Consider the following 24,663-nt stretch of genomic DNA (forward strand, 5'->3'; position numbering starts at 1 on the left):
TGGCAGCAGCAGACTGTAGTGGGCTGCAGAATATTGCAGGGGGACAGTATTTGGCAGCAGACTGTAGTGGGCTGTAGAATATTGCAGGGGGACAGTATTTGGCAGCAGCAGACTGTAGTGGGCTGCAGAATATTGCAGGGGGACAGTATTTGGCAGCAGCAGACTGTAGTGGGCTGTAGAATTTTGCAGGGGGACAGTATTTGGCAGCAGACTGTAGTGGGCTGTAGAATATTGCAGGGGGACAGTATTTGGCAGCAGCAGACTGTAGTGGGCTGTAGAATATTGCAGGGGGACAGTATTTGGCAGCAGCAGACTGTAGTGGGCTGTAGAATATTGCAGGGGGACAGTATTTGGCAGCAGCAGACTGTAGTGGGCTGTAGAATATTGCAGGGGGGACAGTATTTGGCAGAAGACTAGTGGGCTGTAGAATATTGCAGGGGGACAGTATTTGGCAGCAGACTGTAGTGGGCTGTAGAATATTGCAGGGGGGACAGTATTTGGCAGAAGACTAGTGGGCTGTAGAATATTGCAGGGGGACAGTATTTGGCAGCAGACTGTAGTGGGCTGTAGAATATTGCAGGGGGGACAGTATTTGGCAGAAGACTAGTGGGCTGTAGAATATTGCAGGGGGACAGTATTTGGCAGCAGCACTCCAGTGGCAGTACCTCCACGAAGGTCAGTAGGTCTCCAGTGAACAGCTTGTGGTTGTACTGGGAGCAGGGGCGCGGCCTCCTCACACGAACAGACTGGCTGGACTGCAGCCTGGAGACAACCAGCCGTTTAACAGCATGCATGCCCACACACACACATCCGCTGTACCACAGCAGAGCTGGCACACACGCAGTGACCTCGCTACTGGGCTACTGCACTGGCACTGACTGTGGTCCTGCCACTGACACGCACACACGCCGACACACAGGGCACCGGCTGGTGACCAGCACATGACCACCAGGATAAGGCGGCTTGAGCTTCGGCTGCAGTTTCTTATCTTACCTGGTGGGGTCGCTGTCGATAGCTTCCGCTGGGAGGGAGAGAGAAACAGAGGCAAGGAGGTTTAAGACACCTGACACCGCACCCGTGACCTTTTATCTGTACTTATTTATGAGGCGCTGAGCAGCTGTAGTATTGCATTGAGAGAGTGTCGTGTGCAGTGTGGGAGAACACCCTTCTGCGTCTTGGCCCGGCACAGGGAATCTGCATTGCATTGTAGTAGCCAAGCCATTGTCTAACTGTCTTGTTTCGTTCCTGTGCCCTGCTGTGGCATCATGCTTTACCCCAGCACCTGTTGCTTTTCTCCTGCGTCAGCTGTGCTTTGTGACATTTTACTCTCCCTTTCCCATGGTGCATCTCAGGAAAGGTCTATCTTGGCTTTGGTGTCGTGTCCCGTATTCGTCTGCCTGTGCTCACACTGTGCTATACTGCACGCACACAAGGGGGCGCTCACGGCACCTTTCTCGATGGCCTCCTTCAGCAGGTCGTGCTTGGCCTGGAGTTTGGAGATGAGATTGCTGCCACTGAGGTACTCCTTCACTTTCTGAGAGGGAGAAAGAGGGAGGAGGAGAGAGATGGACAGAGGTGGGAGGAAGGAAGGGGGCGCAGGGAGAAAAAGATGAGAGAACGTCTAATAATTACGATATTAATAATTATTAGCATTATTATTGAGCAGAAAGGACTGGAAGTCCCTCCCCCTGCAGCTCCGTCCAATGGGAGACTCACATTGAAGTAGAAACTCTCGGACTCCTGCTGATTGGCTCTCTTCTTGGCCAGGCTGGACTTGTTGCCAGTGGGGTCGGGGGCGCTGGCCCTGGACTGCTCTGCTGACTGCCCTGCTTGGGGGGTTTCAGGGGAGCTGTACTCCTCCGTGCTGATGGAGTCCAGCAGAGCCTTCAGAGTGGCCCGCAGGGTCTTATTGACCTGAGACGGGAGGAAAGGAGAAAAAGAGGTGGGGGCAGGTTAGAGGATGTGCCGGCGTTCTGTATAATAGAAAGAAAAAGAAGAAGGATATGTTGTTTGCCTGTTTTAAGTAAGAGGACAGTGCTGCACATTGCACAGTGTGTAAAGTGCAAATGTGAGCAGTGTGTACAGTGCATCAGTGTATAGTGTGTACCGTGGAGTGTATCGGTGCTGTGTGTGTGCAAGGAAGTGTATCAGTGGATGGTGCACACTATGTAGTGTGTCCAAAGTGCAGTTTATAAAAGTGTGGTGTACTGATCCGTGTACGGTGTATCATTGTACCCTGTGTGTCCAGTGCACTGTAACAGTGTAAAGTGTATCTGTGTATGTGTGGTGCAGTGCTCAATGTTCAGTGTATACGATGCAGTGTATCAGTATGCAGTGTGCGTGCAGTGTGTCAGTGCACTGTGTATGCAGTGAAATGTATAGTACCGTGCATACATGGAGTGTATCATTGTGTAGTGTGTGTGTGGAGTGTATCAGAGCACTGTGTGTACAGTGAAATGTACAGAACCATGTGTGCATGGAGTGTATCACTGTTTAGTGTATCAGTAAGCAGTGTATCAGTTTGCAGTGTATGTGCAGTGTATCAGTGCACTGTGTTTGTACTGCAATATACAGTACAGTGGATCAGTGTGTGTGCATAGTGTATCACTGTGCAGTGTGCATACAGTGTATTGGTATGGTATGTGCATGCAATGCGTCAGAGTGCAGGGTATGCTCAGTGTATCGGTGTGCAGTGTAAATGCAGTGCGTCAGTGTGCCATGTATCAATGTGCAGTGTTTCAGGGTGGAGTGTACGTGCAGTGTAGCAGAGTATATTTGTATTGATGTGGAGTGTATGGTCTGTGTATCAGTGTGCAGTGTACCAGTGTACAGTGTGCAGTGTGCATGCAGTGTATCGTGTGCAGTGTGCATGCAGTGTATCCGTGTGCTGTGTATCGTGTGCAGTGTGTATGCAGTGTATCGTGTGCAGTGTGCATGCAGTGTATCCGTGTGCTGTGTATCGTGTGCAGTGTGCATGCAGTGTATCGTGTGTAGTGTGCATACAGTGTGTCCATGTGCTGTGTATCATGTGCAGTGTGTATGCAGTGTATCATGTGCAGTGGGCGTACAGTGTATTTGTGTGCAGTGTGTCAGTGTGCAGCGTGTGTCCAGCATGGTGTCGTACCTCCTCAGTTTCAATCGTCACGGAGGACAGTCTGGACTGCAGCTGCTGGAAGCGCGTCTCCAGCTCGTGGCGCACCTGTGCTTCGACGCTCACCTCGCACACCTGGAGGACAGAGGCAGGCAGGGGGGTCACAGCCCCGACAGAGACACACGGGCGAAGCCCTGGCACCCTGGCGCCCTGGCGCCGCAGCGGGACAGACCTGGTCTCCCTCGTGAGGCTGGTACTCGAAGCGGAAGGGCAGGCAGAAGGCCGAGTTGTTCATCTCCAGGATCTTCTTCTGGTCGCTCTGGGGGTCCAGTCCCTGGATGGCCGTGTCCAGCACCACCAGCGCCTCCTCCCGCGACTGCTGCACCCGCCGCTGGGCCGACAGGTAGCCCCTCAGCGCCCCGCCGAGAGACAGGTGGAACCCCAGGTCACAGCACTGGCAGAGCGAGAGGGCGAGAGGGGGGAGTGTCTAGCGAGCAGCTGGCAGTGATGGACAGATGGCGAATCTGCCAATACGGGCCGCCAGGCTATCCCACAGCCCCGTGCATGACCGCGGCCGGTTGGCGGCGGGCCGGACTCACGTCGATGAGGGTGCAGACGTCCTGCAGGTAGTACTTGTTCATGGCGGCGTTGGCGGCCGCCAGGTTCAGCAGGTAGTCGTTCCGCGCCTTCGTGCACTTCAGCTGTGCCTCCTGCAGCTTCACCAGCCGCTGTCCGGGACGGGAAGCAGAATCAGTATCCCTGGGTGGAGTTTGCATGTTTACCCTCTGTTTCCCCTGTGTTTCCCCGTGTTTCCCCATGTTTCCCCTGTGTTCATGTGGGTGTCCTCCCCATGTGCTCTGGTTTCCTCCCTTACTCCTACGACTGGCGGGTTAATTGGCTTCTGGGAAAACTGGCCCTGGTGTGAGTGTGTGTGTCTGTGTGCCCCGTGATGGACTGGCGCTCCTGGGTGTATCCTATCTTGCACCTGTTGCTAGCCAGCAGCAGTGCTGTCCCCCACCCCCACCCCACACTATCACACTGAGTGCTGTGTTCAGTTGGGAAATCAAAGAGCAGGAGTGTATTTGCAGTGGTGAGGAAAGGTTTGAAAGTGTCTCTGTATTGCTGAGGGAATAAGAGGCAATGTGTGGAAGTGCTGTGTTTGTGTTTTCATGCAAAGAGCAGCCCTACAGGACTCAGAATAGGGAAGCGGGCAGTAACCTCTGCACCAGCGGAAAATCTCTTCCTATTTCTTTCTGGGAGATTTCTACTGAACCTGTCACACTGTCACCACACTAAACTATCACACTGTGACCACAGTGAAGTGTAACACAGACCATACACTGTATTATACTGTGACACTGCAATCCTTCTGTACTACACTATCACACTGTGACCACAGTGAAGTGTAACTCTGATCACACACTGTGACACTGCAATTATACTGTACTACACTATCACACTGTGACCACAGTGAAGTGTGACACTGATCACACACTGCAATCCTTCTGTACTACACTATCACACTGTGACCACAGTGAAGTGTGACACTGATCACACACTGCAATCCTTCTGTACTACACTATCACACTGTGACCACAGTGAAGTGTAACACAGACCATACACTGTATTATACTGTGACACTGCAATCCTACTGTACTACACTATAACACTATGACCACAGTAAAAATCAATTCGACCACATACTGTACTCTATTAAACTGTGACACTGTGACAGTGTTTTATTCACTTTAAGGGAACAGATTCCCAGCAGTTCTATCCATTTGTGATTTTGCTATAAGCTGCAGGTTCTTGCATAGTCAGCACTGAAGAAATAAAGAACTGGATATTATCATGTTCTGTAAATTGTTATACATTTCTATTATTGTTTTATCTTAGCAACCAGAACAAAGCATTTCAGTCTGTGCAGTTTCATTGAAAAAAACAAAAAACACACAACAGCCTGCAGCTCAGAGTAAGACCTGGAGTGGCTCAGGTTGCAATGCAGTGGGAGTCTGTCTCATTTCCAGCTCTGTACATTTGCTCTGGGGAACAGTGTGTCACCTTCTCTTTCATTCGCTCCATCTTCTTCACAGAGCTCCGCCTCTGCTGCTTGGGGTCGCCACCTGATTGGCTGACCCCCTGGTCAGCTGACTTGCCCATGTGACGCTCTTCCAGTTTCTCCGCCTCCTTCATCTTCCCCTCTGCACTGAGGCTGTCAGTGTGGTATTGGTGATAGGTCTTCATGGCCTGGACATTGCAAACACACAATTAACTCATATAACTCGCTCATAATGAAACACACACAATAATAAAAATAATGTATTAAACTCACTGTCTGCAATTCGCTGGTCACCTTCAGGAGCTCATCCTGCATCTGCAGTCCAACCTCTTTGCTCTGAGAGAAGGCAGAGAAACTTAATTCAGCATCTGCACAGCAGGGCTACTCAGCTTGCAGTTTCTGTACCATTTTCATTAGCGCATTTCTCATGTGTATCAGTGTGTCCGTGTCACAGTCAGTGTGACAGTGTGTGAGTGTGTTAGTGTCACAACCAGTCTGTCAATGTGTGTCAGTGGCACAGTCAGTGTGACAGTGTGTGAGTGTGTTAGTGTCACAAGCAGTCTGTCAGTGTGTCAGTGTCACAGTCAGTGTGACAGTGTGTCAGTGTCATAGTGTGACAGTGTGTCAGTGTCACAGTGTGTCTGTGTGTGAGTGTGTTAATGTCACAACCAGTCTGTCAGTGTGTCAGTGGCACAGTCAGTGTGACAGTGTGTGAGTGTGTTAGTGTCACAAGCAGTCTGTCAGTGTGTCAGTGTCACAGTCAGTGTGACAGTGTGTCTTTGTGTGAGTGTGTTAGTGTCACAACCAGTCTGTCAGTATATCAGTGTCACAGTCAGTGTGTCAGTGTCACAGTCACAATCAGTGTGTCAATGACACAATCACCGTGTCAGTGTGTCTGTGTCGCAGTGTCAGTGTGTCTGTGTCAGTGTCCACACATGAAAGCCAGGCCCAGTGCACTACAGGACGACGGTGTCAATGTCCATGTGTCCGGGTCTCGTCTCAGCGTGTGTGTTGCGGGAGCTGTACCTTCTTGGACAGCCGGCCCGTGTCCTCGGCGATGTGCGTCAGTCTGACGGTGATGTGGGCGCTGCACGTGTCGCCCAGCGCAGCGTGGTCGCGGCTCTCCTGCCGGGTCTGGTTCAGCAGGAGGTACCAGCAGTTGACAGGCGACAGGAGGTTCTCATCCTTCCTGAGAGAGAGAGGGAGGGGAGGCAGGGAGGTCAGAGGGCGAGACCGGTCGTACGGTCTATAAGGCAGTTAACTACTGTAATTGCACTCTGCTTCCTTGATTGGTGGAGAATTCCACCTGAAACATTACTGCTGCCGGATGAATCCCGACGTTCTGACATTTGCAGTAAAGGGTTGAGTTCTGTCTTACTGCATTTTCAAATGGAGGATCTGTTCAGCGTTATGTTTTTACTACAATGGTCCCAGCATGTCTATCTGACCCCTCAAGGACAAGTGTCTAGAAGCATTTGCTGCCGACATCCTGAAAGGATAAAGCATTTCATTGCACTTGTGCATATAACAAACTGAACTGAAGTGAATGGGAGCGCATAATAATGTCCACAGAGAACACAAAAGGCTCAACAGAAGCAGAAATTACTTGAGGTTCTGCTGCTCCTTGGGGTGACGGATCTTGGAGGAAAACCTGTCGACCAGCTTTTCCAGAGAGCGGGAATACTCCAGCTCAATCTCGGCCCGGCGTCGCAGGAACTCATTCAGGTCCTGGATCAGCTGGACCCGCAGCTCAACCTGCACATCCAGCACCTTCAACTGTTCTGACAGCTGGGAGCGCACCTCTGACAGAGAGAGAGACACAGGGGTTAATACACACTGCACTGAGACACAGGGGTTAATACACACACTGCACTGAGACAGAGGGGTTAATACACACACTGCACTGAGACAGAGGGGTTAATACACACACTGCTGTACATACACACTGCACTGAGACAGAGGGGTTAATACACACACTGCTGTACACACACACTGCACTGAGACAGAGGGGTTAATACACACACTGCTGTACACACACACTGCACTGAGACAGAGGGCTTAATACACACACTGCACTGAGACACAGGGGTTAATAAACACACTGCACTGAGACACAGGGGTTAATACACACACTGCACTGAGACACAGGGGTTAATACACACACTGCACTGAGACAGAGGGGTTAATACACACACTGCTGTACAAACACTGCACCAATAGAGAGGAAAAAGGGTTTATACACACTCTATTCTGAGAGAGAGATGAGGGGTTAATAAGCTCACAGTCTTGAGACAGAAAAGATACAGTAGAGGCATTAATACCACAGTGCCAGACACAAACATCTTAGTATTTTTTAGTAAATATTCTGTAAAATGATTGGGAAAAGTTACTCTTTTTGAAACTGGGAGTGTAAATTGAATCCTTCTCTCACAGTGATATACTGTAGGTCCCAGAGCGCGTGAGTGATTTAAGTGGTGTGTTAACCAGTGTGGAAATACATGCACACACACACCACTCACTCCACCCCCCAGTGCTCCACTTCCTCGCTGTCTGTACAGCCTCACAGGCCCTCTTTGTCAGCTGCTGAAGAGAGAGCAGAAAGCTATAAAGCAGCTCAGAGGCTCCTTCATGTGAAGTCTGGCAGGAGGAAACTTTGCTGGGCGCTGAAAATGAATGTGTAGAAATAACACACAAGGCCCAGAAGGCCTTACCTCCATCTTAACCTCTCCCCTCTCCATGTATACCTCTATCCTCTCCCTGTCTCCCTCTCTCCTCTCCCTGTATCACCTCTCCCTGTATCCCTGTCTCCTCAGCCTTTCTCCCTCTCTCCTCTCCCTGTATCCCCTTCTCCTCTCCCTGTATCCCTCTCTCCTCTCCCTGTATCTCTTTCTCCTCTCCCTGTCCCCCTCTCTCCTGTCCCTGTATCCCCTTCTCCTCTCCCTGTCCCCCTCTCTCCTGTCCCTGTATCCCCTTCTCCTCTCCCTGTCCCCCCTCTCTCCTCTCCCTGTATACCTCTCTCCTCTCTCTGTATCCCTCTATCCTCTCCCTGTATCTCCTCTCCCTGTCTCCTCACCCTGTATCTCTTTCTCCTCTCCCTGTCCCCCTCTTTCCTCTCCCTGTATACCTCTCTCCTCTCCCTGTCTCCCTCTCTCCTCTCCCTGTATCTCCTCTCCCTGTCTCCTCTCTCTGTATCTCCTCTCCCTGTCTCCCCCTCTCCTCTCTTCCTGTAACTCTTAGACAATAGTCAAGAAAGAATTCTGCTGAAGGATTGGACTCTGGCTATTTTCTGGCAAGACAAGGAGAGTCAGGAAAGGAATCAGAGGGGTGAGCAGCCAGGCCTGTGGTATTCAACAGGCCACTGGAGTCCTTCCTGTCCCGTAGCCTGATGCTCAGACAGGACCTCTGACTCAGGCGAAGACATGTTCTCTCACACATCAGCTCCTGCTGGGCTCTTCTGTTCAACTCGCAGTGCGAGCAGCAGACTACTTCCTGTTCCACTTAGCTTTTCAACAAAGTCTGTGTGGAAGGTCAAGACTCTCTACCCCACTCTCTCTCAGCTTTCCTCTCTGACCCACTTACTGTAATACCGATTGTGTACAGGGCAGGTGGCTCAGTCCTTGTGTGTGCACGCCGGGAAACTAACCAAACTCCCATCACATAGCAGTTTGATCCATTCCAGGTTTTATCAGGGGGCGGAGCAGTGATGAAAGGAAGACTTCGGTACCAGTCATAGTGGTGATGCAGAAGAAGAGCATGCGCGTGGTCAACCTTCAATTCGACTCGGGTCCATGCAAAAGGCCTCAACTCCTGCCCACTCACCCCATCGCTCCCCATTCCATTAGAGAGAGTGGGCTGTCATAAATAATTCATAGCCTGTCATTTAGACAGTTCCACTTATACCCTTCTTAATGCACCACCATACTGCCTTCCCAGACTCCCACAGGGACCATGCCCAAGGGTCAGAGGTCACACTCAGCATTATCAACCGGCCCTGGAACACGAGCTGGGAGCCAGATGGAATCTGAACCGAGACTGGTTTTAAAGGGGAATGGGGATTTTCCACAACAGAGACTGAAACTGGTTTTAAAAGAGGAATCAGGGGGTTTGGATTTGGAATCGAGAAAGAGGAACGGGGAGCAGGGCCAAGGCCGATACAATCACGACGGTGAGAATCGACTGACCGAGCAGGAGGGATAAACCGCTGTAAAGAAGACAAACACCTCAGCCCCCCACTCCATTTATAGCCCATCAGTTGAAATAATAACTCAGCGCAGAGGAACAGCCTCGAAGTGTCAGGGTCTGGGACAGCAGGAGACAAGTCCGTGTAATTTATGGGGAGACATTTTCAAGCTAACAGTGGCCAGCTCTCTGGGTTGATAAGGCCCCCACCAACCCCCGTCCAGACAATGTGGGGAGGGAGGATGTACTGGACAGGAGCTGGGGCAGTACAGGGCAGGAGCTGGGGCAGTACAGGGCAGGAGCTGGGGCAGGTCTGGACTGCAGCTGGGGCAGTACAGGACTGGAGCTGGGGCAGTACTAGACAGGAGCTGGGGCAGTACAGGACTGGAGCTGGGGCAGTACAGGACAGGAGCTGGGGCAGTACAGGACTGGAGCTGGGGCAGTACAGGGCAGGAGCTGGGGCAGATCTGGACTGGAGCTGGGGCAGTACTAGACTGGAGCTGGGGCAGTACAGGACAGGAGCTGGGGCAGATCAGGACTGGAGCTGGGGCAGTACAGGATAGGAGCTGGGGCAGTACAGGATAGGAGCTGGGGCAGATCAGGACAGGAGCTGGGGCAGTACAGGGCAGGAGCTGGGGCAGATCAGGATTGGAGCTGGGGCAGTACAGGACAGGAGCTGGGGCAGATCTGGACTGGAGCTGGGGCAGTACTAGACTGGAGCTGGGGTAGTACTAGACTGGAGCTGGGGCAGTACAGGACAGGAGCTGGGGCAGTACAGGAATGGAGCTGGGGCAGTACAGGACAGGAGCTGGGGCAGATCAGGACTGGAGCTGGGGCAGTACAGGACAGGAGCTGGGGCAGATCTGGACTGGAGCTGGGGCAGTACTAGACTGGAGCTGGGGCAGTACAGGACAGGAGCTGGGGCAGTACAGGAATGGAGCTGGGGCAGATCAGGACTGGAGCTGGGGCAGATCAGGACTGGAGCTGGGGCAGATCTGGACTAGAGCTGGGGCAGATCTGGACTAGAGCTGGGGCAGTGCTAGACTGGATCTGGGGCAGGTCTGAACAGGAACTTGGTCAGTACAGGACTGGAGCTGGGGCAGTACTAGTCTGGAGCTGGGGCAGTACAGGACAGGAGCTGGGGCAGATCTGGACTAGAGCTGGGGCAGATCTGGACTAGAGCTGGGGCAGTACAGGACAGGAGCTGGGGCAGGTCTGGACTGGAGCTGGGGCAGGTCTGGACTGGAGCTGCACTCTCTCACACACACCTGTACTCTCTCACACACACCTGCACTCTCACACACACACCAGTACTTTCTCACACACACACCTGTACTCTCACACACACACCTGTACTCTCACACACACACACACCTGCACTCTCACACACACACAAGTACTTTCTCACACACACACCTGTACTCTCACACACAACTGCACTCTCCCTCACACACCTGCACTCTCTCACACGCACCTGCACTCTCACAAACACCTGTATTCTCTCTCACAGACACCTACTTGAACTCTAACACACCTGAATTCTAACACACACCTGAACTCACACATGTGCACTCTAACAGACTCATACCTACACCCTTAGACACATACATACCTGAACTCACACACACAGTCATGGGTAGAGACACTCCCACTCCCAGAAGCGCTCAGAGTGACAGAGCATGCTTAAATAACTACCATTTCAACCTCCACTGCATGACTCATATCTGGTATGAAAGGTGTTACTGAGTAGATTATAGAGCAAAGCAATTACTGTTATTATTAACTGCTGTTAATGCAACACTTGCTGGAACTACTGCACCAACATGCCTGCTGTACCTGCCTGCTGACAACACAAGCAGCTATGTGACGGGACCAGCTCTTTTAGGAGCAGTTCTGAGGAAAGTCAATGACATGCAGTCACACATGCTCATGATGTGCACTCAGAGCTGGGGAGATACCTTGCCCTTGCAGAACAAAAATTAGTTGAACAAAGTGACCAGGACTGTTGGCAAGATCATCAGCTCTTCCTTGGACGCAATTACCATGTCTCTGTATGTGCCCACAATCTTAGATGACCCCTCTCATTTACTCTTAAGAACATACTCTCCTACCCTCCGGGAGGAGGTACTCTATCGCCCAGGGATACGAGAGTATTAACTTCCTTTCTACCTCAAAGCATTCAATTGTTGAACAATGAAAACAATTGTTTGCAGCTAAGGATCATAATACTATTATTGTTTTTACACTCTCTACAAGCTAATTGTCTGTTTTTTAATCTCATGGTACTGGGAGAGTACTGCCTGAGCACTTTTATTAACTGTTGTTTTGTATTACGGTATTGTACTGTTGTTCTACTGTTGTCATTTATGTTATACTGTATGTTATGAGCTCTTGATGTGAAGACCAATTCCCTTAGGGGCAGTAAAGGCTTATTTGATGTTTTAGTGCATCATGGGGCTCGTGTTGTTTACGGTGAAAGGTGGAATACAAATCCTCTCTTGCGAGTATTTTGCACCAGTGCCTCTCCTGTTCCTTTGTGCAGTTTGAACAGTGAGGTCTGGGAGTGTGTTGAGACTGCTGTGTGGGGTTGTTGGTCTGGCAGGAAGGGACTCTGATACCTTCCTTAATACAGATGTCCTTCTTCCTCCTTCAGGGATACAACCCAAACTCTGGGAAACGTCCTGACAGGTCTTTATCCGAACCTTCTCTACATGATCCCAGTGGCATCTAAAATTCCAAGAACCGTTCCCGAAATGCTCTTGCCCGAGGGAAGGCGAAGGCGGACCAGACTCGGACTCACAGAGCCCACCGGACCCTGCCAGTTGAGACATTAGAAACAAAGCTTTGGTAACTACCAAAGGCAGAGCTCATGAGGAAGAACACCTACAGCTGTGATCACGTCTTTGTACTTGTACAGTACAGTATATTTCTGATGAGAAAGTCACACATCTGTGTGCATAAACTAGACCCCGCTGAGGACTGCAGAGCTTGGCAGTCAAAAGCTGTACCTACTAATGCAGTCCATTCCGCCGTGTGTATTGAGCCCAACCAGCTCTTTAAGTTTGTGATGCATTTCTAATTAATTGGATCATAGAATTAAGGAGTTGTTTGTACTGCAGGCCTGAGCCAGGCTGGGGGGGAGGTCTTGACTTCTCCAGCTACAGAATCTCCAGAGCACGGCCCAGCCAATCACAGGTGAGCAGGGCCCTGATTGGTCAGGCCGCTGGCTCTGTGTTTTTGGCTGCAGGGCTGTTGCTCCGTCTCTGAGGATTCAGCTCAAACAAGCCTCCTTCCTCCCCGCTCCCCCCTCCCCTGGCTCTGCTCTCTTTCCTCAACCAATTCTTGACAATAAGTATACATTTCAAACGTGCACATACTGCTATAACAACAACACTATCAAATCTACACGATCTTCTTAGCATCTTTATCACAACAGCATTTATATCTCTAAACATAGATTTGTTCCTGGGAGTATAGATGGTATGAATCACCCTATGTGGGCACCGTTTTTGCCCCCTCCCCATCTGAGACCTCCCTCCTGCGCTGGGGCAGTAAGCTGCATGACCCCCGGCACCATCTGAGCTCTTGTTGGTAAAACTCTTTCTCTCCCTTCTGTCCTCACTGTCCTCTCTCTCTGTCTGTCACCCTCCAGGTCCTCTCTTCCACTCTCTCTCCTCCCTCTCCCTCTTTCCCCCTTCTTCCTCTCTCTCTCCTCTCTCTCCCTCCTTGCTCCCTCTCTCCCTCCTTCCTCTCTCTCTTCCTCCTTCTGCTTTCTCTCCCTCCTCCCTCTCTCTCCTCTCTCTCACTCCTGCCTCTCTCCTCTCTCTCCCTCCTGCCTCTCTCTCCCTCCTCCCTCTCCTGCCTCTCTCTCTCTCCCTCCTCGACTCCTCTCACCCCTCTCTGACCGCAGGGCCACTACAGTCCTGACTGATGAGAGGAGGTAGCAGGAGTCTCTGATTTGGGTCTGACCAGCTGCAGCCCCTTGCGCAAACCACACTGACAAGGCAGAAGAGTGAACCGTGTGGCACTATGCGCTCCACTTGGCCATCTGCTCCAACGGGCTGCAGAGCAACGCTACCACTCGTGCTGCCCAGCTCCTGGTGCCGGCGTGTGTGCAGTACGAGAGCCCGCCGTGCTCAGGCCACCCGGAGCGCATCACACCGCTCTGCAATGGGAGTCTTATCCGTCCCCTTGCCACATGGCTGACCTTCGACCTGGTGTGAAGTGGGCTTCTGTTGCCCACTGCTCAGCCCCACACACACCTTCCCTCCAGAGGCTCAGTCAAACCTCAAGCCCGAAAACAGGGGCAGCTTCCCGGCTGGAGCCCACAGTCAACAGGTCCACAGTGGCCGGTCACTGCCCGGCTTGTCTGCATGAAAGCTGCAGCTGGAAGCCCCTGCCAGAAGCGTAACTTTCATCTCGTCTGACTACGGGCTCGTGATCAGTCTCAGTCTCAGTAAAGGGCAGAGGAGCGAGTGGACGCTGCACCAGCACTTCTTTTACACCATCTTAGGAAAAGTCCGAATGAATTTGTTTTTTATGTTTTTCTGGGGGGGCGGAATTCTCCTCCTTTTGATACCGGAAGTCACTGCAGGGGGTCCAAAAAGGTGAGGTGCTGTACAGGCAGGCAGCAGCAGTGACGCCCTCGAGCACAAACGAAGCAAAGGGAACTGATGAACCTGAGGAGTTAACTACCACCGGCGAGAATAAGAAAAGGGAATTGGTGAAAAAAACAAGTCTAGCTTTGATAAACCACAACTTTATCACAGCTACAACTGGGGAAGAGAGAAAACATCGTAAGAGCAGATGGAAGCCTTTGAGAAGGGCTTCCACTGGTGTGCTGAGCACCAGCTTTGTTCTCTACCCTTAAACTCTTAAACCCTTAAACTGAGGGAAACTGAGGGGAGATTTTGCTTGAGGTGTTTTAGACCCTTGTCTTCCAGTCCACAGACCAGTCCCTGCTGTAACTGTAACTGAAACTGACATGACGGAATGAGTCACTTCCTTGCTGTGGATACAAACAGACAGGGGAGAAACACTGTTCCAGACAGCTGGTCATAGGGTGCTCAGGGGGGAAGTTAAGGGGCAGGTAAGGGTTTTAGATCAGAGATTTTTAGGCAATTTGATTCAGGGCTTCGGAACCTGGGAGTCTGGATCCTGATTTCCCACCTCCCACCTGGGCAGGGCTCCCTGAGTTAATTCTAAAGGTCAGCTTCCTGATTCTGCTAAATCACCTCATGCTGATACCACAGCCTTTTAATGGCATTTATCTGCAAAGGAAATAACGATAAACCTGTCAGCTGTGGCTCCTTTAAGGCACCGATTTACAGCCTGTTGGCCAGATCAGCAGCTGAGCGCTGAGGGTCAGGCTGGCCCAACCCTGGTTTGTGGGTCACTGGTCGTCCAGTGCAGGACGGACCAGGACGGGCCCACCGCAGGTGTGGATACACAGACCATAGTCCACACAGTAAACACCCCTAAAATTTGAGGAGACCCGTTGAGGTGAAGCAGCAAGAGGGAGGGGTTGAAAAGAGAAGGAGGAGAACAAACGTGAGCATCAGAGATGAAGAGAAAGACAGCCGGACTTTGAGAGACAGGTCAGAGGTCAAGAGAGAGGGAGACAGAAGGTCCCAGGGGTCAGGTCTAGGTCACCTCACCTTTGATCTGCATCTCGTACTCCGCCAGGGTGCCCTTCTCCTTGCGCAGCTTGACGTGAGACGACATGGCTCAAGCTGAAGGGGGCGCTCTCTCTGGACTGGGGCGGCGGGTGGTCTTCACACTAAGGTACTCACTTCGGCAGCTGTCCTCACCACAGGAGGGGCAGCATGGCAGTGGGGGGCTAGAGGTGTCCAGGCCCAGCGCTGCCGGACAGTGTCCAGGGCTGGAGTGTGCTGCTCCTCCACAGCCCTCTGCCGTCTCGCCACGCCTGACTCCTGCAGAGCACAGCAGCACTTCCGCAAATGAGGCTTCCTGGTTGTTGTTTTTTTTTTTTTGCTCGCAATTAGACTTCAAATGATTTTAAAAAGAGGGCAAAAAATTGGTTTTGTGCTGGTGTCTCAGGGGAACAGAGTCGAGCGCCAACACCGACAGAAGAGCAAAGTGCGAGTGAGTGAGGGAATCTGGGCCTATAAAATGACAATAAATCAATTCCAGTAAATTCCAATAGACTGCAATAATTTCAAGTTGTTTCCTGCACTTTCCAGTGGTCTGCAGTAATTTCCGGTGGCCTGCAGTAATTTCCAGTGGTCCGCAGGAATTTCCGGTGGTCTGCAGTAATTTCCAGTGGTCCGCAGTAACGTTTAGCTGCTGTGTCTGGTTCTGTCCCGTGATCAGTCCCTGTGGGTCTCGGGAGAAACCCAGCAGGTCGGACTGTGGATTCTCCCCCTCTGGACTCTGTCCTGAGAGACTGGAGGGGCTGCTCTAGAAAGGCGCTCAGTTCGATCAAGCCTCAGTGAAGGGGGGCCGACAGACTGATTGTCTTCTCTGTCCCGAAAACCTCGTCATGGGTTTTGTGCCCTGGAAAGCACGCCAAGAGGCCAGGTGCTGAGCGTCCGTGTGTCTGTGTGGCTCCGCTGAGAGGCCTCTGCTCCCTGGAAGACAGTGAGAAACCCGTTCACACGCGGGGTGTAACAACCACACCTTACTGATGAGCCCCTTCGCAAGCCAGGATATAGGCAAGAAACACCTTCAGGAAGGAAAACGCTTGAAAATGACCCCTGAGGAGCCTGGTTTTGCTAGAGATCTGCGTACACGTATAACCTAAAATGCATCATTTTACCTCCTGAATCGTTCGCATGACTACATACAGCTGGGGGGGATTATCGTGCTAGTTTAGCAAACCCTAAAACTCGTCAAGGCTGCAAATGCAAACAATCGTAACCCAGGAAGTGCCGAAGCCTGGCCAGCGGACAGGCGAAGAGAAGAAGAGCAAGGCAGAGCCGGGAGAGGAGAGGCGGACTGCCAGACAGGGACGCACAAGGCGTTTGCCTTCAAACATGTTTAAGCACAGAAGTAAGAAACTGGGCGTGAAAAGTCCCAGATTCAAGAGTTGAGAACACAGAAGCAGCATTTCTGAAACCAGTTTGGCTGACAGACTGTGCTGCGACTAGATCGCACCGAAACTGAGGCAGCGCCCATTGTGGCCTACCTGCAGAACACGAAGTGTTAATGAAGAGGCAGCGGGAGCACACAAGCCCTGACGCTTGCTTGCACGCGCACTGCTGCAGACACAGGGGTCAGAGTGTGAGAGGGGCTGGGAGTGGATCACATGAGCCAGCTGTGACGGGCTGGGCTGTACTTCACAAAGGCGCCTATTTATCCCGAGTCCTCCATCCCAGCACCCCCACCCCCCGGGCTCCCTCACAGAACCTCGACTGTTCACGCTCACCTGTGTTGACACTCCTAAAACCTCTTTCAGGAATCACAAGTCAGACATAGCAGCCTGATCCGCTCCAGGCTTCACTACAGGCTGCGAGTTCTTGGGCGGAAGCCAATGTCAACAGGTCAACAATCCTGTTTCTCTGTAACAGCTCTTCTAAGTCTCGTGAGCTTTGCTGATCACCTGCACTGATTCATCTGAAGTACCACTTCCCTTACGAATCCCAACTCCTCCCCTAGAAAATGGTCGCCGAGATAATTGAGTCAGCGGCCTCATGTAAAGCCCTGGGTGCCAGAATTGTGGATCATGCATCTAGGCAACTGGAGTCTGGGACAGTCTTGCGCTCTGCACCAATCTCAGTATTTATTCACTACCAGAAAAACTACCAGTAGAGATCCCAGTGTCAGAACAACAGTCTGCACTGCTCCCAGTGTCAGAACTACACCCTGCACTGCGCACTGCTCCCAGTGTCAGAACAACACCCTGCACTGCTCCCAGTGTCAGAACAACACCCTGCACTGCGCACTGCTCCCAGTGTCAGAACTACACCCTGCACTGCACACTGCTCCCAGTGTCAGAACAACACCCTGCACTGCGCACTGCTCCCAGTGTCAGAACAACACCCTGCACTGCGCACTGCTCCCAGTGTCAGAACAACACCCTGCACTGCGCACTGCTCCCAGTGTCAGAACAACACCCTGCACTGCACACTGCTCCCAGTGTCAGAACAACACCCTGCACTGCGCACTGCTCCCAGTGTCAGAACAACACCCTGCACTGCTCCCAGTGTCAGAACAACACCCTGCACTGCACACTGCTCCCAGTGTCAGAACAACACCCTGCACTGCTCCCAGTGTCAGAACAACACCCTGCACTGCGCACTGCTCCCAGTGTCAGAACTACACCCTGCACTGCACACTGCTCCCAGTGTCAGAACAACACCCTGCACTGCTCCCAGTGTCAGAACAACACCCTGCACTGCGCACTGCTCCCAGTGTCAGAACAACACCCTGCACTGCACACTGCTCCCAGTGTCAGAACTACACCCTGCACTGCGCACTGCTCCCAGTGTCAGAACAACACCCTGCACTGCGCACTGCTCCCAGTGTCAGAACAACACCCTGCACTGCGCACTGCTCCCAGTGTCAGAACAACACCTTGCACTGCTCCCAGTGTCAGAACAACACCTTGCACTGCGCACTGCTCCCAGTGTCAGAACAACACCCTGCACTGCGCACTGCTCCCAGTGTCAGAACAACACCCTGCACTGCGCACTGCTCCCAGTGTCAGAACAACACCCTGCACTGCACACTGCTCCCAGTGTCAGAACAACACCCTGCACTGCTCCCAGTGTCAGAACAACACCCTGCACTGCGCACTGCTCCCAGTGTCAGAACTACACCCTGCACTGCACACTGCTCCCAGTGTCAGAACAACACCCTGCACTGCTCCCAGTGTCAGAACAACACCCTGCACTGCGCACTGCTCCCAGTGTCAGAACAACACCCTGCACTGCACACTGCTCCCAGTGTCAGAACTACACCCTGCACTGCGCACTGCTCCCAGTGTCAGAACAACACCCTGCACTGCACACTGCTCCCAGTGTCAGAACTACACCCTGCACTGCGCACTGCTCCCAGTGTCAGAACAACACCCTGCACTGCGCACTGCTCCCAGTGTCAGAACAACACCCTGCACTGCGCACTGCTCCCAGTGTCAGAACAACACCTTGCACTGCTCCCAGTGTCAGAACAACACCTTGCACTGCGCACTGCTCCCAGTGTCAGAACAACACCCTGCACTGCGCACTGCTCCCAGTGTCAGAACAACACCCTGCACTGCGCACTGCTCCCAGTGTCAGAACAACACCCTGCACTGCACACTGCTCCCAGTGTCAGAACAACACCCTGCACTGCTCCCAGTGTCAGAACAACACCCTGCACTGCGCACTGCTCCCAGTGAGTCTGCTTCTATCACCCATACTAAAAAGTCATATTAGTAATCGCACCACATAGAACTACACAGATAATACTTATCACTGTATGAATACTTTTAAGAATGCAAATGGATTAAATCAGAATTATGAGCGACAACAATAACAATAATGATAAGCCACCGCTATGCAGTTTACGAGGCCTGGTTATCACCATGATCTTCGTGGTGATAACGAGAACATCACAACAACAGCACCATAATACCCTCAAGAGTGACTGTAAGAAAAATACCAATAAAGGAAGGAAAGGCATTCAGATGATTTAATATGTAGGGGAGTATTATGATAATTATTAGCCTTAGATTCAGGACTCGCAGTCATAGATTTGGCCCTTCGGTAGGATGTTTTTTTCTGTTAAATATTGAACGGTGCTTCTATCACTCTCAAGACCATCAACAAGGATTCTTCATTTTTATTTTAAATACACCCAAATACAGAGCACAAGCAGAGTCACGTGAACAAGCACACGACACAAGACACATCCCTGTACATTCTCACAGATTCATCAGCAGAAGCACACACACATCACCATACACGAACACACATAGCTTGCTTGATGGCTGCTGCAATAAAACATTAATGATCAACTCGTTGCCAGCATCACTGTAGAGGAGTGACCAGCCTCATCATGAGAAATCCAGCTCGCCATTAATCCATCACTTCTCCTTCAGTATGAACATTAACTAAAGACTCTCCTGCATAAGAGGAACAAACACCAGTAGCACAGATACACCACCTACAGACACACAGACACATCAACAGCACAGACACACAGACGTACAGACACACAGATATATGAACAGCACAGACACACAGACGTACAGGCACACAGATACTGTATATGAACAGCACTGACACACAGACGTACAGGCACACAAGACATATCAACAGCACAGACACACAGACACATCAACAGCACAGACATGCTGCTCATAAACACCACAGACACACAGACATACAAACAGCACAGACACATTAACAGCACGGACACACAAACCGCATGGACATACAGAAACACAAACAGCTTGAACACAGACACATAAATAGCATGGAAATATAAACAGTACAGGCATTGAGACAAACAGACACATAGACATACAAACAGCACTGACACACAGACACATCAACAGCACAGACACACAAACATGCCAACAGCACAGACACACAAATGTAAAGACATACAGACACATCAACAGCACAGACACACAGATGCAGATGCAGAGACTGCCCAACAGCGTAGAAACACGGACACATCAACAGATGCACAAAGATGCACACAGACACACACACACTGACACAAAATCATAACGTAAAAAGCACACTAACAGAGACAAGACAAGACAGGTTTCAAATGAAGTCTCCCCCGCCCACTCTCCCTCTCTAAACACACTCACGAAAATGGGCAGGTCAGTGGAGAAGAGAGGCAGAGAAACGAAGCAGAGATTATATATGAAAGGCATTCCCAACCTCAGCCCGTCTGTGTACGTTTCTGTGGTCTCCAGCCCTCTCCCTCTGTGCGTCTGATGCAGACACAGAGAGCAGTATGAGAGTGCAGTGACTCAGACAAGCTCCGCGCATAGCCTGATCTGAGGCTCTCTGTGTGTTTCTCTCCCTTCAGACACACATGCTGCACGCTGCTCTCTCTCGCTCTCTCTCTCTGCTGTGTGAGAGAGAGCGAGACAGCAAGAGGGAGAAATGTCATAACACAAGCCACACCTCCCATCTCCTTTCCTTTCTCTCTTCCTCTTTTTACCTCCTTTCATGCTCAGTCTCTTCCACTCTAAACATGCTGGTCATTCCCCCCACAGACCTCACCTCCCCCACCCCCAAAACACAGCCCTCATTATTTCACCCAGTCAGTTCTATATTTATCTTCCGACCTTTCACACACACAGCCTCTCCCCTCTGTCTCTGTGTATGAACACACACCAGACCTGCTGATCTCTGAAGTTCTTGCAGCCAGGTGAGGTGAGTACTCAGACTGAGGACAGGAGAGGGACAGGAGCAGCACCGGAGACCTGAACAGCCAGGTGAGCACAGAGACTGAGAACAGGAGAGATCTGGACAGCCAGGTGAGCACAGAGACTGAGGACAGGAGAGATCTGGACAGCCAGGTGAGCACAGAGACTGAGAACAGGAGAGATCTGGACAGCCAGGTGAGCACAGAGACTGAGGACAGGAGAGATCTGGACAGCCAGGTGAGCACAGAGACTGAGGACAGGAGAGATCTGGACAGCCAGGTGAGCACAGAGACTGAGAACAGGAGAGATCTGGACAGCCAGGTGAGCACAGAGACTGAGGACAGGAGAGATCTGGACAGCCAGGTGAGCACAGAGACTGAGAACAGGAGAGATCTGGAAAGCCAGGTGAGCACAGAGACTGAGGACAGGAGAGATCTGGACAGCCAGGTGAATACAGAGACTGGGGACAGGAGAGGGACAGGAGAAGTGCTGGAGATCTGAAGAGAAAGGTGAGCATTGAGACTGAGGACAGGAGAGATCTGGACAGCCAGGTGAGCACAGAGACTGAGGACAGGAGAGACCTGGACAGCCAGGTGAATACAGAGACTGAGGACAGGAGAGGGACAGGAGAAGTGCTGGAGATCTGAAGAGAAAGGTGAGCATTGAGACTGAGGACAGGAGAGATCTGGACAGCCAGGTGAGCACAGAGACTGAGGACAGGAGAGACCTGGACAGCCAGGTGAGCACAGAGACTGAGGACAGGAGAGGGACAGGAGAAGTGCTGGAGATCTGAAGAGAAAGGTGAGCATTGAGACTGAGGACAGGAGAGGGACAGGTGTGCATAGGTTGTGTATCTGCATGCTGGTGTTTTCAGACTCCACCAGTATCTCAGGGAGACAGCAACAATAACAACCACAGCAACAAGAAGAAAAATGATATTGTACAGCACTTTTGAAAAAACCTCAAAGCCCCATTGCAAAGCAGTTTGATCCATTTCAGGTTTTACAAGTCAAGAGAATATTACACTGCAAATCACTGCATAACTCAACAGTGACACTAGGCTAAACTATCACTTTAAAAAATGACACCTTCTGTTATTCTCTAGCACGTTTGACCTGTTACTGGCTCTAGTATAAACTGTACTGATGAAGGAGAAAAGGAAATATTGCGTCTCTCTCCATTTCTTGCCTCTTAGTCTACATACATATAATCGCACATACAATCAGTCAGAAGACAGACAAAGATGTCGAAGATTCAACTCCGCCTTCCTGTTTGTTTGAAATAACATGCAGTTCGCAGCAAACCGTGGTGCAGTGGGAGTCTGGCCGTATTCCCTGAATAAAGACTGATGTTACAGTATAGAGAGAGTCAGTCTCGAGCTCTCTCTGCATGAGCCTGCGAGACGACTGGTTGAGGATCTTCAAAGGCTGGGACTCTGACAGCAGCCTGTCAGATCAGCCCCTGGGCTCCTGCAGGCCAGGCCAGAGACACCCCTGCCACATGGCTACCCTCACGCCCCCCTCCGGCCTGCAGCCCTGGCTTTGCCCACAGACACATTTTCCTCAAGCGTGAAAAATGAGTTCCCTTTTCGAAAGCCTGAAAGTCATCAGTTTCAGGCCCAGTGTGTGGCTTGCACAACGCAACCTGACATAGACCCCAGAATCCACTTGGCTGAGGGGGGGGGGGGTCAAAGGGCTGAGGGAGGCTGGAACAAGCTGCCCAGCCTTGAGCTTGGAGCTGATAAACTATCTTCCATCAAGAAATGGCTTGATGAGATCCTCCGGTCAGGACAGAAGTCACTTCTTTACACAAAGGGCTGTAGGAGTGTGGAACAAGCTGCCCCGCCATCTGACTGAAGCCGATATCTTGTCTTCCTTCAAGAAACAGCTGGGTGAGATCCTCAGACCAGTTAGCTACAAGCAGGCAGGACCAAATGGCCGTTGCCCACCATTCACTGTATGCCAGCAGTGTAATACTGAGGGAGTGTTTCTACTGCTGTTGACTTCCCCTTCACTGTGAACATGCACCTTACCTTCCCTTCTAGCGCAGAAATGATGCAATGCACTTCATCTGCAGGTTATTTTGAGCCCCGCAGGACCCTGCCCAGCAAAACTACTGTATGTGTCGCTGTAGCTTAGAACATGAAACAAGCTATCTTCGAATGTGCTGGTGTAAAGGAATAGGTAAAAACTCATTCCCTGCAGAAAGGTGAGGTTCTTTCTGTTTGGAATGGACCTTCTGTTGCTTTGCAGCCTACGCATGCTGACACAGCTACCTACTCAAACCTGTTTGATGATGTACACCACCCTTATACGGGCATGTAGCTGGATTGGATCTGCGTACGCATATACAGCATGTGCAAAGAATTCCAATACCTATACGCAAATAACTAACATTTTCCTCATAACTACTGTCCTAAGTAGCTTTATCAGCAAACGAAGAGTATATCTATAAACAGACACTCAAGCAGATGTTAATCAATATCTCCTTCATGCCAGCCTTTTCCTCTTAACCATTTTCACAGTGCTGAGGCACAGACGTCAACTTAAAATCAGACACTTAACCTTACACACAACATGCAAACATCTTACAAAACATGCAACGTCATCTCCGGGACCCTGGTGCCTTTGGGACCCTGTGAGCACCGAGTCTTGGCGTTTGCTGTTGGATCGTTTGCCCTGGCTCTTCCTTGCCCAGTAAAACTGCCGTCATGGAAAACGCAGTCAGGCTCGCAGGCAGGGGCTGCCTTGACTAAGAGACAACCCCCAGCGAAGCGAATTAACCCTTGCGGCGGTCTTACCTATGCTGTGCCTCTACCTCCTCCTGTGCCGCGCGCCCATGCTGTGTGAGCAACAGGAAGCAGCAGTCGGTGGTATCGCCTCTGGCGGCGCGCAGAGCACCAGGAACCCGCCTGCAGGCCCTGCCCAGCGTGGCCTGACGCATACGAGTGCGGCTCTGACAGGAACTCTCGCAATCTGCGAGTTTCGCACCCCTCCTCACACACACACACACAGACACACACACACAGACACGTAGCCCTGTTCTCCTCTCTCCAGACACAGTCGGGCCACTTTTCTGCAGCCAGCCACGTTTTCATCCGGGGCTAGAGTCAGCCTGGAGGTGAGACAGATCTCAGACTTTCCCATCTCTGCAGCTGCTGGAGACAGAGGTGTGAAAACCCTGCTGATCACTAGGATAGAGATAGATACTTCATTGGCCCCGTGAGGGAAATTGCAGAAATATTAAGTCCTGCTGGACATCTCGTGAGTGCAGTGTGAGAGAGAAGGGGTACAGAGGCCCATATCCCCAGTGAGTGTGAGAGAGAAGGGGTACAGAGGCCCACAGCCCCAGGGCAGTGTGAGAGAGAAGGGGTACAGAGGCCCAGAGCCCCAGTGAGTGTGAGAGAGAAGGGGTACAGAGGCCCACAGCCCCAGGGCAGTGTGAGAGAGAAGGGGTACAGAGGCCCAGCCCCAGGGCAGTGTGAGAGAGAAGGGGTACAGAGGCCCAGAGCCCCAGGGCAGTGTGAGAGAGAAGGGGTACAGAGGCCCAGAGCCCCAGGGCAGTGTGAGAGAGAAGGGGTACAGAGGCCCAGAGCCCCAGGGCAGTGTGAGAGCGCAGGGGTACAGAGGCCCAGAGCCCCAGGGCAGTGTGAGAGAGAAGGGGTACAGAGGCCCAGAGCCCCAGGGCAGTGTGAGAGAGAAGGGGTACAGAGGCCCAGAGCCCCAGGGCAGTGTGAGAGAGAAGGGGTACAGAGGCCCAGAGCCCCAGGGCAGTGTGAGAGAGAAGGGGTACAGAGGCCCAGAGCCCCAGTGAGTGTGAGAGAGAAGGGGTACAGAGGCCCACAGCCCCAGGGCAGTGTGAGAGAGAAGAGGTACAGAGGCCCAGCCCCAGGGCAGTGTGAGAGAGAAGGGGTACAGAGGCCCAGAGCCCCAGGGCAGTGTGAGAGAGAAGGGGTACAGAGGCCCACAGCCCCAGGGCAGTGTGAGAGAGAAGGGGTACAGA

At 51.7% G+C, this 24,663-nt stretch overlaps 1 protein-coding gene across 4 annotated transcripts in view; it reads right to left on the reverse strand.

Annotated features, from left to right (window-relative positions):
* Nucleotides 1–23,618, reverse strand: part of arhgap4b (Rho GTPase activating protein 4b) — a 32,826-nt gene extending 9,208 nt beyond the window's left edge. Inside the window, exons 1-13 of one of the 4 annotated variants that reach the window (XM_088623996.1) lie at nucleotides 23,462–23,618; nucleotides 14,987–15,919; nucleotides 6,757–6,952; nucleotides 6,177–6,339; nucleotides 5,424–5,486; nucleotides 5,153–5,338; nucleotides 3,691–3,819; nucleotides 3,324–3,545; nucleotides 3,125–3,226; nucleotides 1,717–1,914; nucleotides 1,450–1,534; nucleotides 994–1,021; nucleotides 666–762 (exon numbers count right to left, since the gene is read on the reverse strand). In XM_088623996.1, the coding sequence (XP_088480122.1) occupies nucleotides 666–762; nucleotides 994–1,021; nucleotides 1,450–1,534; nucleotides 1,717–1,914; nucleotides 3,125–3,226; nucleotides 3,324–3,545; nucleotides 3,691–3,819; nucleotides 5,153–5,338; nucleotides 5,424–5,486; nucleotides 6,177–6,339; nucleotides 6,757–6,952; nucleotides 14,987–15,053 (1,536 nt within the window). In that variant the 5' untranslated portion in view covers nucleotides 15,054–15,919; nucleotides 23,462–23,618. Of the gene's footprint in view, nucleotides 1–665; nucleotides 763–993; nucleotides 1,022–1,449; nucleotides 1,535–1,716; nucleotides 1,915–3,124; nucleotides 3,227–3,323; nucleotides 3,546–3,690; nucleotides 3,820–5,152; nucleotides 5,339–5,423; nucleotides 5,487–6,176; nucleotides 6,340–6,756; nucleotides 6,953–14,986; nucleotides 15,920–20,094; nucleotides 20,367–23,461 lie in introns of those variants that run through there. The other 3 variants (XM_088623997.1, XM_088623998.1, XM_088623999.1) reach the window with 3 other exon arrangements.
* Nucleotides 23,619–24,663: the final 1,045 nt, after the last annotated feature.

This window comes from Lepisosteus platostomus, chromosome 3 (genome assembly GCF_059453375.1).
Source record: "Lepisosteus platostomus isolate fLepPlt1 chromosome 3, fLepPlt1.hap1, whole genome shotgun sequence".
NCBI lineage: Eukaryota > Metazoa > Chordata > Actinopteri > Semionotiformes > Lepisosteidae > Lepisosteus > Lepisosteus platostomus.